This window comes from Apiospora phragmitis (assembly GCF_038363925.1).
Source record: "Apiospora phragmitis strain CBS 135458 chromosome Unknown utg000002l:1.0-5516284.0:1.0-5523493.0, whole genome shotgun sequence".
Lineage (NCBI taxonomy): Eukaryota > Fungi > Ascomycota > Sordariomycetes > Amphisphaeriales > Apiosporaceae > Apiospora > Apiospora phragmitis.
This window is the reverse complement of record NW_027117400.1, coordinates 303,724-321,877: the sequence shown is the minus strand read 5'-3', so window position 1 is coordinate 321,877 and position 18,154 is coordinate 303,724. Positions and strand designations below refer to the sequence as shown.

At 51.5% G+C, this 18,154-nt stretch overlaps 5 protein-coding genes across 5 annotated transcripts; 2 read left to right on the top strand and 3 right to left on the bottom strand.

Moving 5' to 3' along the window:
* Nucleotides 1–5,589: 5,589 nt before the first annotated feature.
* On the bottom strand, nucleotides 5,590–7,144 carry PG994_000983 (uncharacterized protein; the record flags this gene model as incomplete). The annotated part of the gene is made up of 4 exons (XM_066852392.1): nucleotides 5,590–6,058; nucleotides 6,125–6,449; nucleotides 6,512–6,870; nucleotides 6,963–7,144. The coding sequence occupies 4 exons, from the start codon at nucleotides 7,142–7,144 to the stop codon at nucleotides 5,590–5,592; spliced, it is 1,335 nt and encodes a 444-aa protein (XP_066720533.1).
* A 1,010-nt stretch (nucleotides 7,145–8,154) lies between these two features.
* On the bottom strand, nucleotides 8,155–8,796 carry PG994_000982 (uncharacterized protein; the record flags this gene model as incomplete). The annotated part of the gene is made up of 1 exon (XM_066852391.1): nucleotides 8,155–8,796. One exon carries the CDS (start codon nucleotides 8,794–8,796, stop codon nucleotides 8,155–8,157), a length of 642 nt encoding a protein of 213 aa, XP_066720532.1.
* A 298-nt stretch (nucleotides 8,797–9,094) lies between these two features.
* PG994_000981 (uncharacterized protein) lies at nucleotides 9,095–10,174 on the top strand (the record flags this gene model as incomplete). Its single annotated transcript, XM_066852390.1, has 3 exons — nucleotides 9,095–9,100; nucleotides 9,146–9,469; nucleotides 9,641–10,174. 3 exons carry the CDS (start codon nucleotides 9,095–9,097, stop codon nucleotides 10,172–10,174), a joined length of 864 nt encoding a protein of 287 aa, XP_066720531.1.
* A 2,339-nt stretch (nucleotides 10,175–12,513) lies between these two features.
* PG994_000980 (uncharacterized protein) lies at nucleotides 12,514–14,578 on the top strand (the record flags this gene model as incomplete). The annotated part of the gene is made up of 6 exons (XM_066852389.1): nucleotides 12,514–12,612; nucleotides 12,699–12,820; nucleotides 12,895–13,025; nucleotides 13,140–13,441; nucleotides 13,523–13,705; nucleotides 13,811–14,578. The coding sequence occupies 6 exons, from the start codon at nucleotides 12,514–12,516 to the stop codon at nucleotides 14,576–14,578; spliced, it is 1,605 nt and encodes a 534-aa protein (XP_066720530.1).
* A 459-nt stretch (nucleotides 14,579–15,037) lies between these two features.
* Nucleotides 15,038–15,736, bottom strand: PG994_000979 (uncharacterized protein; the record flags this gene model as incomplete). Its single annotated transcript, XM_066852388.1, has 1 exon — nucleotides 15,038–15,736. The coding sequence occupies one exon, from the start codon at nucleotides 15,734–15,736 to the stop codon at nucleotides 15,038–15,040; it is 699 nt and encodes a 232-aa protein (XP_066720529.1).
* Between the last annotated feature and the right edge of the window lie 2,418 nt (nucleotides 15,737–18,154).

Here is an 18,154-nt window from a genome sequence, read left to right as displayed (position 1 = left end):
GTCATAGTGGTGGACTCAGGTCAGTCGGATGCCATTCTGCCAAAGAAGAGGAAAGTCACGTTTGCACACTTCTCCGTCAGTCAATACCTCAAGTCACGAGATGTGACGCAAGCTGAGTTCCAAATGACGCCTGATATTTGTGAATGGTTCGTTTTTAAAAGCTCACTCGCTTATCTTGGTCATTATGACAACCCTGAAGTTCGCCAAGTACCATATCCCTTATTATTGGATGCTTGCCGGAATCTTTCGATCTATGCGTGGCGTTTGTCCAAGGGATCTAAGGAGAATCTCGACCGGGTATCCAAACTTATCGTACCCTATCTGACTACCAATGGCTACGCTCTACCGATGGCCTTGAGCCACTCGAAACTCTTTTTTTTTTCTCAGACCTTAGCTGAAGCAGCTATATTTGGCGATACTTCCCTAATGCAGCTTTTTCTAGATTCTGGGGATAACGGAACAACCGGCGGCGCCGACATCAGTCTGGCATTCCCCAATGTTGTCTTGGACGATAAACACTGCCACACGTTTAATTCAACGCCCCTGACGGCACAACGGCTGATCGGCGCAACAGTGATTTCACACCTAAATCTCTAAAATCTCACTATATTAAGAAGTTTATAATAAATCGAATAAAATAGCTAAATTATAGGCTAAACGTACTTATATAATTATGAAATATTAATAATAAAAATAAAGTATTAAATAAATAAAATATATACGGCTTAATATAAACCGTTAAAAATTAAAAATTTTATATAAAATGTAAAAGTAGAAATTAAAATAACTTTTAAAATATTTATTAAAAAATTTAAATAATAAAATAAAAGAATTTAAAAACTTAAAAAGTTATTAAAAATAGAATAAATACGGGGTAATTTTTATTAAGAGAAATAAAATTTTAAAACTTATTTTTTAATAACGTACCTTATAAGCGAAATAATGATATAAATAAATTAACCACTTTCTAAGACTTAATATAATAAAGTATAAATTTATTAAAACAGTAGAAACTGAGGTTTTTTTATACTATTCTAAAAGGGGTGCCACGTGCCTACGCGCACGAACCCCTTTTCTGTTTTATAAAGAGGGGCATACGATGCCCCTCGTAGCTCGCACTAAAGATAGACATGAACAATAGAATATAGCAATACAGCACCACTTGAACCCCCACTTATACGTACGTACGAAAGCTCATTTAATAATTAACTTATTTTTTTAATATAAAAAATAACGAGTAGATTATTATTATTAATATATTAAATAACGTGATAATTATAAAGCTTTTTAATTAAATAAATAAAGTTAATATAAAATTATATCGTTTTTAAAATAACTTATACGTGTAAATAAATATATTATAAAACATTAAAATAACTTTTTTCCCTTTATACTTTTACTTATACGTTTATTCTTTTAATTTATAATAATATTAAACGATTTAAGTTAAATTAAGACAACTACGTATGGAGACCACTTGACTGGGCGATGCACTTGAAACGAGAGTCCATGCTGCTACGGTTAATGTCGTCACTAAAGAACTCGGGCCACGACGTAACCGAAGCCAAAAAGTAGGCTGGCTTGCTCGCTTTCACCGAAAAAATGCGCATTATTTCTACAATAGGCGATGTCTGGCACGTGATGTTCTCGAACGATGGGTTTCGGTTGGTAATTTGTGCGGAAACCGGGGATGTTCAAATCTGTGACGGCACTGTTGAAAACGCCGTGTGGCTTCACCATGGTGACGGAGTAGGGATGTGGAGTACAAGTTGGAGCCCCGATGATGCTTTGATCATCACTTGCGCATGTGATGGACATGTCATTTGTAAGGGTCTAGACTGAGTGGTACACTCTAACGTCTATTGTCTCTAGCTACAAGAAGAATTCTCTAAGGAGAGAAAGATTCTTCCTAACTACCGTACGAATATTACCTATCTATATACGTGCTTCTGTTCTGGTGCGTATGTGCTCGGCATTTCCAGTAGGTTCTATAGGAAGCGGGAAATGCTGATCAGTGGGTCGCAAAGGGGCCACGGGCCCCTAAGTCTTATTGACAGGGGCTCATCCCATAACAGTCAGAGTCCTTGACAGTATGGTATGCACCAAAGTAACTCCCCCCAAATGGGCACATTGACCTGACATAGACGTAGACAGGAAAGCTCCTGCGAGAATTAGACAAGTTTCGTGGGAATGCGACGGGATGTGTCTGGTCAGATAACCAGACCTTCTTCGTCAGTACCATGAATTGCGACAAGGCCCTGCTTAAGGGACGCTGGGATACTAGCCTGCATGATCGCATCTTCAATACCGGAGATATCAAATACTGCGACGCTCTGTCTCTCTCGAAAGACCGGAACGTTATATATGTCACGGGACTATGTCATTCTGGAGCCTGGCATCTTGGAGCCTTTCGAATAGACGAAGAGAAGATGATATATATCGTCAAGCTCCGTGCTCGTGCTTCCTACTTGGATGTTAGTCCAGACTCGAAGGTAGTGCTGGTAAGCTATTACGATGGAACTCAAGGAATATTAGATGCAGATACCGGAGAGACTGTTAGGAATCCTCCAGGGATATGTTCTATAGATGGTGATTCCGATTTCTGGCTGCAAAGCATGTTCGGCGGATTCAAAGGTTCCATGATTCTGACGGGTAATAAAGGTAACTCGACTTTCCGCTCAACGCTGAATCTTTTTCCTACCAGCTTCTTCGTTTCAACTAACGAATTCACACACAATCTTCAGATGGGAGCATCACGATATGGGACAGAGACACTGGCCGTCTAATAGGAATCGTCAAGGGCCATAAGAGGCCAGGAGGCGGTTCGACTCCGTGCAATACCGTCTCCTGGAAGCCTCGAGACCTGTTCACCTTTGGGTCAGGCGGAGACGACGGCGTTGTTCGCATTTACGTTGTCGATCATCCCTTCCACACCCTCCTAAGTGTAAAGGGGCTGACATGCAACATTATGCAGCTGGTTTTGTAACAACTTCCATGAGAACGTGACTTTGCCAGACTCAGTTAATCGACATTTCAATCTGTCAGACAAAGAGCTTCCACTCCGTATTGGGAATTAAGCGGAAGAGAAATCAGTCAAAACTATTTCAAGCTTGGGGAGTATAGTCGAGAAACTTTTTTATGGTCATGTTGCAGGATCGAGAGCAGCAGATGATACATGAAGTGCTGTATTCTAAAAAAGAGAAAGTGACACAAGAGAACTGCACTACGGTGTTGTTATATACACACAAAAGGAACAGCTATCATAGCACGCTAGCGCCGCAGAGGGGCTATTCGTTTATCTTCTCTAATCCCAAACCATTTCCTAGCTGAGGTGATTAGTCTATCTCTTCCATCTCTGACACTCATTCTAGAGACGAGATTGATGGCTCTATTATTATCGACTCAGACGCATCTGCAATCATTGCGGCAGATTGAGGCCGTCACCTCTCGGGCAAGCGGGTCCTCAATGTCGTCTCTTATAACAGGAGGTGAGCCGACCGCCGTGCAGCCAAGAAGTTGCGCGCACGTTCTGTTGGAAATTTCGATTGGGTCATCCACAGGTATGTCGATAAACACGGTCTCGCAGCTCAAAGTCGGAGCAGCGGCAGCGTAGACAGGCATGACTATGAGGAGCGACGAGATCTGGACATAGAGTTAGCCTAGGAGGGCACTAACAAATCATGAATGGCTGGAGTTTGAGCATGCTACCTTCATGATGGATTTTAGAAGCAAACACTGTTAAAATAGAATATAGGGTTTCTGTAACTCGGGGGTTTGAGGTCGAAGCTGTCATGAATCGACCAAATACAAGTACCGGCTCATGAGTTCAAATAATACTATGTTCAACCCCTGCATCGGCGCTCATCCTCTAATGCAGATGTAATGGTCCTCCCCTAAGAACTCAAATTGGCTAAAAGCCTATCCTTGCTTGTCTTACCCGAAAACATGGTACCACATGAAGAACAGCCGTAAAGAGGTCAGAATGTGATCAGGCGCCCTACTGTCAAACCGAGACAGGGCTAAATAGTCCATTTTTGCCTACTGCCCATGCTCACATGTGTTCGCCAGAAGCCAAGCGGAAGCGGGGCCCTGGATCTGACAGAACGCCGACTCTGTGACACTAGTGTCTCTACCTGCTGGTGGCGGTGTGATGAACTGAACCACGTGGGCTTTAGGAGAAAGACACTGGTCTTACCCTATTCGCCAAAACTCATCTTCCGAGGACGGCCTATCGGCAAGGAAGACAATGATACATACGTGCGTTTATCCAGGTATGTACGCCATCTACGTCCTGTGCGGCCGTTATCTAGCAGCTACCGATTTGTTCGCCTTGGGATTCTTAGCGAGCCACCGAGTAAGCCACCTAGTAAGCATGAACGACCCGATCAAAACTCGGCCAGGCGTAGTGTTGCAGGACATTACCAGAGATATCTCACGCGGCCCTGATGCTTACAATGAGTCGGGCAGCGGCCATTGCATAGTGCATTGCAGCACGACGATAGAGACAGTTGATCACAACTTAATTGTACTTTACTCGACAAAGTTGAAGCCCCCGGGCGTCATTTCAGCCAATTATGGGTTTTAAAGGATGAGGAAAGATTAACATAGGTTCGTGGTCCGCGCTGCCCCTTGATGATATCCTCCGTTCACTCAAACCCTAATACCATCCGACTAGAGTGAGAAAACACCCAAGGTCCATAGACTGCGTCCTTCCTATGATATTTCACTTGGCATGATTCCCAACCCCTTGAGGCTTCTAAGAACATGCCCTAAGCACTGCAGCAGGCCGGAACTGGAGGACACTCGTCGGTGCTGAATTCGAAGTCGCAGACATTGAGTTTTCGGTTCCACATCAGTCCGTCTGGGCAAGTGTAGAGTACTGGTGTTCCGTTGTCGCACTCGAAAAACTAGTGGCACAAGGCGTCGCAGGGGTTAGGGGAAGAAGATGCTTCGGTTGGGGTCATCGCGGGTCGGGCAGACGGTCTGGCAGGCATCGTCAACCTGACGCGAAGCAAGATGAGCTGGCCCCGCTGGTGCCGCTGTTGCTGCCGCTGTTGCTGCCAAGGCAAGGACGAGGGTGACGATGGGGTTGGTGGGAAGCATTGTAGCCTGGTGTTCAGGGGTCGGTTTGTTGTGTTATTTATTATACGAGAACGACTACTTCTTGTTTGATAGATAGACGATGGAGGGAAGGGACAACCAATGACACAGGTGGTAGCAACAACCTTTCTCGACGAAACATATCTGCGATGTCTCACGAGAAGATCGCAATCCGGCCGGCCCCGTGGTGACGAATCTTAGACAAATGCTAGAACCATACGGATGCTTCGCACTCTGTGGCGAAGGCCTGTAGCTTGGTCCATCGTCAACACTATTACCATTATTATCTCTGTCACCTGCCTCCTTGTGTAACATGATTGGTCGGGGCAGATTTTACACATATCGAAACTTCGATAATTACAATACTACTTACAAGACTCATTATAAGCTATATACCTTTTCGCTTTTGTAATAGAAGAGAGGTGCATTTTCTATGAATCAGGCCGTTAATCAGACAATTTCCCATCGGTAGCAATATATTCATACCATTTATGATGCAGCGGCCGCCTTCCGCTTCCCCGCCAGCCGCGCCGTCCACCCCAGCAGGGCGGACCCCAACAGCATCGTCACGCCGCAGAAGACAATCAAGCCCAGCATGTCGTAGCCGCCGCCGTCAGCCTTCTCGGTCACGGTCGCGGTCTGTATGGGGAGCCCCGTCAGGCTGGCGAGGGCTACGACGACAAAAAAGGTGCCGAGCATGACGCCGAGGTCGGAGCTGTGGCCGCCGGCGACCTCGATGATGGCGGGCGTCATGAGCGAGACGAAGGCGCCCGAGGTGAAGCCGAAGACGATGGCGAAGACGATCAGGCCGCCGAGCGAGTTGTGGTAGCTGATGGGCAGCCAGATCACCAGGACCGAGACGCCGGCGAGGAAGGCGCACAGCGTGATGGACTTCAGGGACGAGCCCAGGCGGTCGGCGTACATGTTGGGCAGAATACGGCCCGGAATTGAAGAGGCACTATCAAACATGTGTTAGTTGTTGCAAGGAAATCAAACCAGGAGGAGGAGGATCAGCAAAACTGACTTGATAATGGAGACTGTGTACAGTGCCACGCCCTCTGTCGACTTGTTCCCCAGCGCGAAGGCCGGGAGATAGTCGAAGGGGCCGAACAGACCCCAGAAGACGAGAAAGGCGCCAGATACGTAGAAGAGGTAGGTGGGCTTCTTGAAGGTGGCGAAGCTGATGAGGTTTCGGCGGCCCGCCAACCCTTTGGCAGGCATGGCGGGGCGGACCAAGAGGTTGGCGATGGCGAGCAGGACGCCGATCAGCAGGGCGCACCAGCGCATCGTGGGGCGGAAGCCGATGCTGTCAAACAGCCGGGCCAGCATGACGGGGAAGACGACACCACCTAACAGACGTCAGTTGCTTGTCGTCGCCATTTGTTGCTGAAAACGTGATGGAAGAACTTACCGCAGGAGCTCCCGCTGGCGACAATGCCGAGGGCCAACGCCCGCTTCTTCTTGAAATACTGCCCGGCCACGACCAGGCCCGGGATGAAGGCGGCGGCGGACCCGAGGCCGAAGCACAGGGACTGGGCGAGGAAGATCTGCCAGTACTGGGTCGCGAAGCTGAGGCCGATGAGCCCGGCGACGGAGAGCACGAAACTGAGAATCAGCATCGGCCGGGCGCCGAACATGTCGACGCCGACGCCGACGGGCTGGGACAGGAAGAACATGAGGAAGAGCTGGGTGGTGAGGATCCATGAGATGTTGGAGGCGGATTCGCTCTTCAGGATGTCGGATTGGTAGATCTCCGTGAAGGACCCGAGCCTGGGTTGACGTTAGCAGCCAGAATAGGGCGAGGAGATACACATCAATCAGGTTGCGCTGACTTGTGAATAGGAACATGATAGTGAACTTACGCGTTGATGAAACCGAAGGAGCAGAATTGACACAACCAGCCGCCGGCGACAGCGAGCCACGCCCGACTTCCGCCATCGGGAGGAGGGGCCGGTGCCTGTGGGGCAACTGGTGTGGCTTCGGAGTTGGGCTCGGCATCGAGCCTCTGCTCATGCTTCACTGATGCTGTATCTGCGGAAGACATATTGGATGAATCCGAAGAAGTAAGTTGTCAGATGAATGGAAGGAGGCGCGTCTTGGGACGAAAAAAACCGATGATACGATGATGATGATAATGGAACGGTCGACGGACGAGCAGTCCTAGATGGCGTGGGATGGAATATATTAAATATCATATGCAGTGCAATTCCGCCTAATTTGTTCGAATCCACACAGATATCAATATCAAAATACATTGCATCCTTTATGCGACGTTAGAACCACTGCCGGAACGAAGGATTCTGGCAAGTGGGACTAGGGGAGAGAGTACGTTGCAGGAGACGCTGTGGGCGCCCGAGTAACGAGCGCGAGCCCGAAATGTCGCGAAACGCGAGCTGATCAAAGGAATGTCTCTGGAATGTGAGTAAATGGTATAGATCACCATTCAGCCCCATGTACTAAGGTATCTATTGCATCTATGCTGTCAGCAGCTTTGATTGTTTCTTGCACCGGAGGTCCGCGGCCCTCCATGGATGATCCGCCCTCCATGGATAATCCGGGTACAGTGTCGTCCTAGTCCGTCGCATACTGTGCTATGTCTAAGGTACTGCATGATTAGCTCGCGGCGCGACTCAAGAATGTAACAGTCGCTGCCACCATCATGCAGGCCTTTCCCCAGAAAAGGATAAGCTGAGCTGAGTAAGACAGGCACCGGCATCCGTACCCGAAAGGCTTATGTTGGGTAGCATGGCCTAACGACAGACAAGCATTGCGGATTCTTCCGCTTAGCCACTCCCCTTTCATTCTCAACATGAATTCTGATCGATCATTTCTCTATTGGGCTGCCGCTAGGCTGACCCAACAGTCTGACCCAAGCCTCCAACCTGCATTATCGGAATTCTCCTTGGCCCCTAGACGACGATCGATTCTAATTTCTACGCTGACCTAACTCTAGAGTATTCGAAGTACGTAACATGAAAACCAGGTTGGTATAATATACTAATATACGTCGTATCTGATCCTACTAAGCGCTAAGCGCTACGGCCCCAGTTTCTCTTACATACACTTTACTGGTGCCTTGAGTGGCATGAGGTCATCCTCCCTCTGCGCCTGTCTCAGCAGCGCCCCCAACCGGCCCTTGGACTCGAGGAAGGCGTGCTGCCAACGGAACGTGCCCATGTTCTCCTCTCCCGTGCCTACCCTATCGGCATCTGCCCGACATTGCTCCCACAGGCGCCACAGCTCTGTCCCGTGCGGAGGCGACCAATCGCTGGCCTTGTCCCGGATGAAATGATCCACATGCTCGCCTGGGCTGAGGGGAAGGGCATACGCCGGGTGGATCGCAAAGAAGGAGAGCGCCAGCCTGTCGTGATCAGCGCGCAGGAAGGCCTCGACGTGCGCCTGATTCGCCGCGCAGTGACTCGCCCCCTCCTCGTGGCCGCCTTCGTGCTCGCAGGCGCGCCGCGTCTTGGTTCCGTCCCCGTCGCGTAGCGAGGCGTAAACGAGGTCGGTGTAGGTCTTGTACGACCCGTCCACAATGCTGTTGCCCATCACGACCATGTGCGGCGTCGCGGGGTCGCTGAGGGCCATGATTTGTTCTACGGACGTCTTCTGTATGCGCCAGACGGATGGCCCTTCGATGCCGTCTGTCCGGGTTGACGCATCGCGGGCCGCGTCTGTAGGGTCTTGACAGTGCATGTCCGTCTCGTTACCTGCGGCGAGCGTGGCGGTAAAGATATTCAGATGCGTGCCTGCAAAACAAAAGTTAGAACATCGTGCTACGTGACTAAATAGATCTGCCCAGTAGAATGCGCACCTTGGGGGCAAAAGTGTCTGTCTACCAAGATCAACGTTTGGCCCTGGCGCGTAAGGGCCTCGCGCTGCAGTATGTAGCCGGGAAAGCAAGCTACCGACTTGAGCCCGAGTTTGGAGACTCGTGTAACCTCGCGCACGAGACTAATAATTAAAACGCGAGCACGAGTTAGTAAATCTCGCCATGAGCGTGAAAATTTAACCCCTCCAACATTGTAATCTTCACTCACCTCAGCATGTTGGGCCGAATCGAAGAGCTTCGGGCAAGCGAATAAAGCCATTCGCAGCTCATGTCCGAAACCCAAATCTGCATCTCGCGGAACTCGTGCTCGATCCGCCGGAGCCCGGGCCGCTTGGTGTGCTTTCCCCAGTGCGGCTGCAGCAGCTTCAGCGTGTAGTCGCCGGCCACCTGCGGCTGGAGGTTGCCGTTGGGGCTGCCGTTGTAGTAGGAGAAGGCCTTGTACTTGGACAGGATGTAGGAGAAGACGACCAGGCGCACGACGACGTCCAGGTCCTGGATCATCGGCCAGTTCGCCGCGCTCCTCGGGTCGTCCGCTTCGTCGGTGTCGTCTCCCCAGGAAGAAGCAGAGGATGATGGGGTTTGCGACACCGGTTCAGTGGAGTCGATGGAGCCATCGACCGAAGAGGCACCCTCAACTACGGATGACAGAGAGGAGCTGAGCTCTGACATGTCAAGTTTCGCTTCTGATGCTGCGACGATGGTGCCAAGGGACAGGAACCCCAGTTTCTGGTCGATCGATTCTTTCTTCAAGCCCTGCCACCCGAGCACCTCCAGAATCCTCTCGGGCGTGTCCTGTTTAGGGCCCAGCCCCAGCGCCGTGGGCTTCACGTTGGCCTGCGTGAGCCTAGCGCAGACCTGCCCGGCCTCACTGATGACAAGCCCCAGACGTTTCTGTGTCTCCACGAGGCAGTCGTCCAAGACCCGCCACGCAGCACGGTCGTTCTCGAAGTGCCCGCGATAGGTCGAGAAGAGGTCCAGAAACATGCCGGCCCGGAGGTGGCAGCCCGTCTCCCCCACGTGGGCGTCGAACGCCATGTAACCCGGGGCGTCGTCGCCGCCGCGGTCCTCTGCGCCCACGACGAGGCTGTGGAAGAGGCTCAGGGCCTCGACGGCGTCGGACCCGGCGCGGACGATATCAGCGCAGAGTACGTGGTATTCGTCTTTGCGGCGGCCCTTGTTGATGCTCTCGCCGGCGGGGAACAACAGGTGGGCCATGGTGACGGTATCTTGGAGCGTGGATGAAAAGCAAAAAAGGGGGTATATTCTTCTACTACGAGGAGAGGCAGCGGGATTCAAGATGCAACAGAATCTAGTAGAGAGAGAGACTCAACGTCCAGTAAGTAGTCCGTCTTTGTCGTTTCCTTCGAAGTACGGTTTGATTCTCAGATTGCCGGCGGGCTCAGCCACAATATGAATATAACGGTATCGATTTGAGACCCGATCCTTTCACCCAATAGGAACAAGACTCCATAATCAGCAAAGAACCCTTCAGGCACATCAGATCCTTCGTGCCTTCATATTCTCACCACCAATCCTTCCGCTCACCCTATCCGCTTGCACACTCCCGATTCAGAAGGAGAGCTTACACCTATGCTCCCCTTCTATGCCAGGGGCCTAAGCCGGGGGCCGCGGAAGTGCATCCCTCAGCCTCTGGTGTTAGCCTGATGGCGAGCTCATCATGACAGTCTCACCTTTACGGCCTTACCCTGGCAGGCACATCTTTACGGCCTTGCCATAACAGGCACATATTTACGGCATTACCTGCCGCTGACATCTCATCTGCACTATCCAGTGAGGCACTATAGCTCTGATCTTTACCTCCCAGAACACGGGGTTACGTTGCCATCCTACGAATAGACAAGATATCTGACGAGGGAGGCGTGCTACACCGAAGAAAAACAGGCCGTACCAAACGATCGGCTCCGCCCGATGGCCTCTACATCCAAGCAAAGCTCGAGTATGATGCCACGCGGCAGACTGATGTAACTAAAGAGTATTACTCTCACGCCACTTGCACCAGGGCTAACGACGTCTATCAGAGCCCAGGCCTCAGCTCTCCTAAAACCATGCTGCAGAGTAACTCCGGTGCCGGTACCCGGTGTTGATGTGCCGCCGTCAACCCAGCGACTTAATTCCGGGCGAACTCGGTGTTCTGACTGGCTCGGGACCGAAAGAAGAGCCAGGTTGGGAATCCCACCAATGTTAGCGTTGACACAATAAGTGCAGTAAGACACTGACGATGGAATGCAGCGATCATGAAAAGCGTATCGGTACTTTGAGAGTTTGGGTGAGTTGTCTGCGGTCACAGAGAAAGGATTCGTATATGCTATGACTGTGGATCACCACCGGAGGATCGTTACGGCGAAATTGATAAGTGGAGAAGAAAGCAGGCTGAATCCTTCCGGCATGCCGTTACCGATTTCCACCCCCCTGTTACCTATTTTCTGAGGTGCATAGATTACGTCATCTTGATGTGTCATTATAACGTTACATTGTTCCTTCCGAGAAAGCTTTGTTGCGGCCTGAGACTCATCAGTAACTAACAAATGCATGGAACTTTTGGTGTCTATCCATCTGTCAGCACGTGGCCCGTCTTAGAAAAACGGCTAATGGAATTAAGCCTGGGTCTCAGCCAGGAACCAATGACACCTTCGTCATTTCAGCTCCAAAGTCAGCCGAGGAATTGGGCGGGCTATAGGCTGCATTAGGGCTGACCCCACAGGACACCCCTTGCCTTGTGCATGGGCTTCCGCCTTGGGACACTGGAGACCCCACGCCCTGTCTCTCCTGCAGGTCATGCGGTCAAGCTTTTGCTTGGCGCCTTGTTTCACTCGGGATATACGAAGGAGCGATCTTCGTCGAAGGATCGATCCAAAACGTACACTGCATATCGAAGGATTCTCCTAGATGGACTCCAGAGACTCCACAGAGCGGGGATCAGCCAATAACGATGTTTGTTTTAGCAAGACGCCGCAGAGTAGGAAGGGGACGCGTTGGGCTTTTCTATTCCATCCTCCAGCCCTTTCCCAAATCATCGAATAAATCAAATGCCAACCCCCTAAGCCCCATGATAAGGAGACCCACGAGTTCCTACTTACCTAGTCAGATCACACCATAATCAGGTCATATGGGGCATTCAAGTGACCAATCGGGGCGTTCCTAGACTGAGCAATCCGGGAGAAGCCATAGTCCGCCTCGAAAGACGACGATGTTGGGGGGTTGTTCGGCTGAGGCGTCACCATTTTTAGCTCCCTCGTAAGCACCAACATACGATGTAGAGCTACATCTATGTGAATCTGAGAAGGCGGTGCATGACACTGTACCAAAGCTCCGGGGAGATGTTGTGCTGTCCTTGTTTCGTACCGCCGTCCTTCCTGAATGGGATTGGGTGCGGCTGTAATATCTATCGTGGTGAGAATACGAAAAGGAAATAAATACCGGAACAACGCAGGCTATTATTTTGTCAAACATTAAGAGTAGACCATTGCTACACCACACCACTTAACAATACTGCCAGAGGACCTTTTCTATTCCTTGATCTCTTGCCATTTCGTACAGAAAGATAGAGTGGCGCAGACAAGATGCAGTCTATGAAGCACCTCGAGGCTCTACAGCCAAAGGTCACTTGGCTGTGGATTGTTGTGGGATTCACCGCCTGCTGTATCATTGTGACTAAATGGGTTCGTTTTGCGAGATGGCTTTCTATCCCCCTAATCCAAGCAAGCTGCCCATACTACAACGATATACTGATCTCCCGCGTTTCCAGACATCGCTCCGCCGAGGGGCCAGGAAGTTCTGGCTCCGGCGCCAGGGATACCTCGTCGGACACAACGGCGCAGCGATCCCCGAGATCACGGGGGAGTCGAGGTTCTTGCGCTTCAACAAAGGGTAGGAAGAACTCTATAACCTTTGCTACGAATCTTGCACCACTAGGCTGACGTGTTAAATTTCCCTGACCCTAGTTACGAGCTATCGACCCAGGCTAGTCTGACGGCTGGGAACGACCCCTGTTTGATCTGGAACGGGGACCGACCGGAAATCATCCTCACGCAGCCGGAGCACGTCAAGGAGTTTTACAGCCGCAAGGCGAAAGGTAAGTACACAATTCGAAGGCGGCATGGAAGAACGTTCTTTCCCTCCCCTACTCATCCCCTCTGCAAATCGGGAACTATGTCGCTGACCAGAAATACCCCTCCCCCAAATATAGAGCACCGCAAACCCACCAACGCCTGCATGGGCCACTACTTCGGCCGCGTCATGGGCCAGTGCGCCGGCGCCGTCAACGGCGACCTGTGGCGCAGCATCCGCGCCGTCTTCGACCCGCACTTCAGCCACCAGTGCGCCAAGGCCTTCCTGGACCCCATGCGGCGCGAGTTCGCGCGCTGGCGAGGCGAGCTCCCGGCCGTGCCCGGGCGACCCGACTTCGTCGTCGAGGCGCTCGAGGCCTGCCGCATCCTGCCGTTCAAGATCATTGCGCTTTCGCTGTACAGGGAGGTCATGACGGACGAGGTGAGAGAGAACCAACACCTGAGTTGTCACCCTTCCAATGTGTCCATATGATGACTAACCTCGCCTTTTTGGTTTTGATAGATGTTTGATGAGCTCCTTCAGCTGAACGTTGTTCATGACAAGGTCCTCTTGGCGACTTGGTTCGGGAGCCGTGAGCGGTCCAGCTGGTACAACAAGCTGCCCACAATGGCCAAGAAGAACATGGACCAGTTCGAGGCGGAGTGGGAGGCCTACAACCTGAAAGCCGTCCGAATTGCCACCGAGGTAGGAGCTAACCCCTCTAATTCATATCTACTTAGTTTTGAGCCTACCCACACGGGGCCAGCTTGGAAACATATAGACGCTAATCTCTTCACTTGGATTTTCTAGAAGGGCATCGCGTGCCCCGTAAAGGATATGTATCAGGAAGTGAAAAAGGGCACCATCGGCACCGTGAACTGGCTGCAGACCATCGACGAGATCCTCTTCGCCAACCTGGACGTGACCTCGGCCATCCTGGCCTTCCTGCTCATCAACCTGGCCATGAACCCCGAGGTCCAGGCCGAGCTGCGCGAAGAGGTCCTGGCGCAGACACGTGAGGCAAACATCGGTGACAGCGACGACGTCTTTGAGCGCTACCTCCAGCGCAGCGACACGCTGCTCGAGTATACCTGCATGGAGTCGACGCGACTCTGCCCGGCCGTCTGGTTCACGCTGCCCGAGTACGCGACCGAGGACCTGTGGATCGGCGGCTACCGCATCCAGGCCGGGACCTGCTTCATCATCGACTGGGCGCGCCTCAACACCGAAAGCCCCATCTGGAAGAAATCTTCCTCCACTTCCTCCGAGAAGGGAGAAAAACAGCAGCAGAACCTGGGCAAGACCTTCCGCCCCCAGCGCTTCCGCGACCTGTCCCCGCTCGACTACCGCTGGAGCATGCTCCGCTTCGGCTTCGGCGCTCGCAAGTGTATCGGCAAGAACTTCGCCGTCCTGCTGATGAAGGGCTTCCTGCTCGAGGTCCTGGCCGGCTACCGGCTCGAGATCGACGGGCCGCCGCCGCCGTCGGGCGGCTGGGGCGCTACCAACGTCGAGCTGCGCAACGACCGCTTCACCGTCATGCCGCGGCAGCGCGTGCGGTTTTACAGCTTGGCGGGCTAGGAGGCTTAGGGTCGGAGGAAGAGGGCAGGAGGGGATGTGGTCGGCTCGCCATCAAATCGGTTTGTCGTTGTTGTAGTCATTATTCTTGCCGTATTCAGATTTAGGGGAGGGTCAATAATGGCTGCGAAGACATTGGCCAAATCATGCAAGCGTCTACGAGCCAAAGGAGGAAATAGAGAATGAATATATTGCACATGCCACATGCCTAGATAGATTTAAACTTGAATCTGTCGCCGCTACACACGTGTGTGGGGGCCGTCCCGGTTGTTTCAACCCTGCTGCCGATCTGGTCTTCACCGCACCCAAGGACATTCGATCATAGCCGCCTTAGCATACCTCGAATACCGGCTGGTCCATCTTTCGGTTCCTCGAACTCCCACGGGTTCTCGACTGGCTGCCAATGAATAATCATGGCTCTGTGCTGGCTGGATATATCACGACGAAACCAAGCGTAGTATTTCAACTTCGGATCAGGATGTTTTGGTGGTCCAGCCGAGCATCGACCGCGATGCGCCGGTTGACCCCTCGGCGAGCTCTGCGAGCCTCCATTGCCATTCTGAAGTCCTCCCACAGCTCCCGGACTTCAATTAACGGCGCAGTGATCTTTGCCTTCAGGTATTGCTTGACGCTTCCCTTCTCACGCTTTGCTGCCTCCTGTGCCCGTTCCATCGTCTTTTTGACTCGTGGGGTAGAACGAACAATGACGTAATCAGATTCCTTGCGAAGACGACCTTTTGTGAACTCGTCTTGATTTATATTGCATTGAGCCTTGGTCCACTGGATGGGCGGAACATCGATTACGTGCTCGATGGGGAATACGTGTGCGTGACCATCCACGCTTGCAGTGACAGCACCGAGCCCCTTGTAGGTGTCTGGGAACCGCACCCTGATCCAAGGTCGTGTGTGGTATTCGCCATAAGTAAACGCTGGGTTTCCTGGCGAATGAGTTTTATCATCTGGCTTGAACTCATTGGTGCTGCTGGAATTGGATGCCGTCTTTTGGGAGCAAAGATGAGGGAACCAACTTGAGACTAAAGGACTTCTCGTTGGGTCAAATCGAGCTTTTGTTGATTGTGTGAATGGGCTGAGGGGTCGAGGATTGGGAGAGCGATTTCGAAGTAGATTGAACTTGTGATTTATAGCAGTTTTCTGATTCATCCTGGTTTTTCTCTACTGTTTCTTTCCCAAGGTTTCAGGAGAGGATGGCCTGAAGCAAGATTTTCCGGTGGCGAGAAGGTTTATTTCCCTTCACATAGTTGGCCTAGTCCACGGAACTGTGAAACCCATAACCACGTGGATGGGTCAATCCTCGAAGCTGGAGGGCCCATCTGAGTCTGACCAAACCGCAAAGACATCAGAGTGCTGCATCGCAGACGTATCAAGGCACCATGTCGACGACGCTGGCTCCTATGACTAGTTGTAATGGACCACGTTGATCTGGTGTGGTTGCTCTGCTGCAATGAGAGATGACCAGTGCTTAAACTTGCATTGATGAGGGATATCGAGGCTTTCGTAAGGGAGAACAAACCCTCGGCTGATTATCCAATGATTTATCTCGCCCTTGACCGTGATGATTCGTACCATATCGCCAATGATGATAGACTTGATAGAACGTTGCGAGGGGGAAGTCGAACAGCGCAGAAGCAATGGGCTTCTTCCCCAGTATGCCGATTATATTGAAAATTTGGGGTCGGTCATATATATGGCCGAGTTCACGCGGCATCGTTCGCTATTGAGGCTGTTGCGTATATCTTGAAGCTGGTGGATCGGGACCGGATGGTATAACAGGCCCAGCAATAACAGCGCCAGGCTCAACAACCGGCCCGGCAGCAGGCTCGGTCGCAGAAGCAGGGCCCCGGCCAATGGCAGGCTAGCGGCGTTGAGCCGTTGCCGGGGGCGTGGCAGCCCACCGTCGAGTTATGGACGGCAGCGGCGGCGGCAGCTGGGCGACCACACCGGAGGTGTTTTAGTTCTTTTTCCTTCCCTTTTCACGCCATGGAGTTTGGTCCAAGATTTTCAAAGTGAGCTGGTGTTCATTTCCGGAATTGCTTGATATCAACCGGCGCCGTTCCGGTTGACCTTGTCTGTGATTTCAACAAATGAGCCACGTATGGAATGCACTATATCCTGAGCTACAAGCTATGGTAATCAAACCGACCGCTAACATGTCTTTCGATTTGTATGTCACCCATTTGGAGGAACGCAATACTGTTCACTAGCGCCAATTGGAAGCCCAAGGTTGGTGGGCTCGCGGACAAAGTCAGAGGAACACACTGCAGCCACAACGTCCAACGGGAATTGGCGATATGGTAGTCCACAATTCACTACCAGCACCACAGCTTGCCACCACAAGCCAGGCCCCGCCTCAGCCCAAGCAACTCACAGCCAGTTTTGCTGGTTTGGCCCAAAGGTTGGTAACCAGGCATGATCAGTGATCTAGTTGCGGTGATGTCGATCAGCCGTCTGTCACTGAGAGTTGCCACCAGTTTTAGTCTGAAACTGGACAGTCCGGTTGCCTCGGTCGGGTTGAGAGATGTATGCTTCTACCCCGCCAGATTGGTCCCGTCTAACTGAAAACACCAACCAACCAGCTAACCACACTTAGGGGTTTTGTTAAGTCTGGTGATTTGATAGACACCCGTGGATAGCATCGTACCGAGGCCGTCCGGCTGGCCTTGATAAGAGCGTATGATTCGGTAAGGCTGTTGCGGGTATCGTGAAGCTGGAGAATCAGCGACCGAATGGTATCTGGGTTCAGTTGGGCAGAACTCGTCGAGCCACGCCGGAGCATGATTGTAAAGCATCACTACCACTACCACCATTGCCGACAGGAGCCGGGTGACGCTCGAACAAACAGGGGTGGTGATAATCGAACAACCAGAAGGCGTCGGAGGCCGAAAGCATTGGAGAGAGGGACGAGGATGACTCAATAACTGAGAGGAGCGCCATCCAATAACGTCTGGGTCCGACTTGACGTAAGCAGGTGGCAGTAATGAGCGCGATGCCAGTCCTGACCTGGCAGTGTGTCGAAATCTGCTGATTGGATGAACGAAGGAAATCCTCTGGTGTGATTGGGAGCTGGCCTATTGCCGGTGTAGACGATGTTGTTGAGCGTGAGGATCGGACCTGCTGCCGGTATAGACGATGCGTTTTAACGTGGGAAGCTGGCTTACTGCCCCCAGAAAAGTAGACGATGTCATTGCAGGCGTAGAATTGGGCGGAAACCCAATGACGCTCGAACAGACAGGCTTTTTTTTTAATGAAGCCGCTGCTTTAAAAAAGCGAAACAAAAAGAGGCCTGTCTGTAACATCACCCCTTTTTGTTAAGAAAAAAAGGGGTAAAAGATTTTTATTAAATATTAAAAAACACGAAAACCAACGCTGGAAGATCCTAAATCAAAAACAAAAAAACAAAAACCGAACGAACAGCGACACCCAAAACAAACCAAAACAAACCAGAGAGAAACAAGAAACGAGTGACTGTGATGAGAGTATCATGGGATCTCCAGGCCAAAGTTGTCGCCCCGCACCCCGACGTTCAAGTCGCCCAGCACGTCCTTCAAAGGGGGTTAGTAT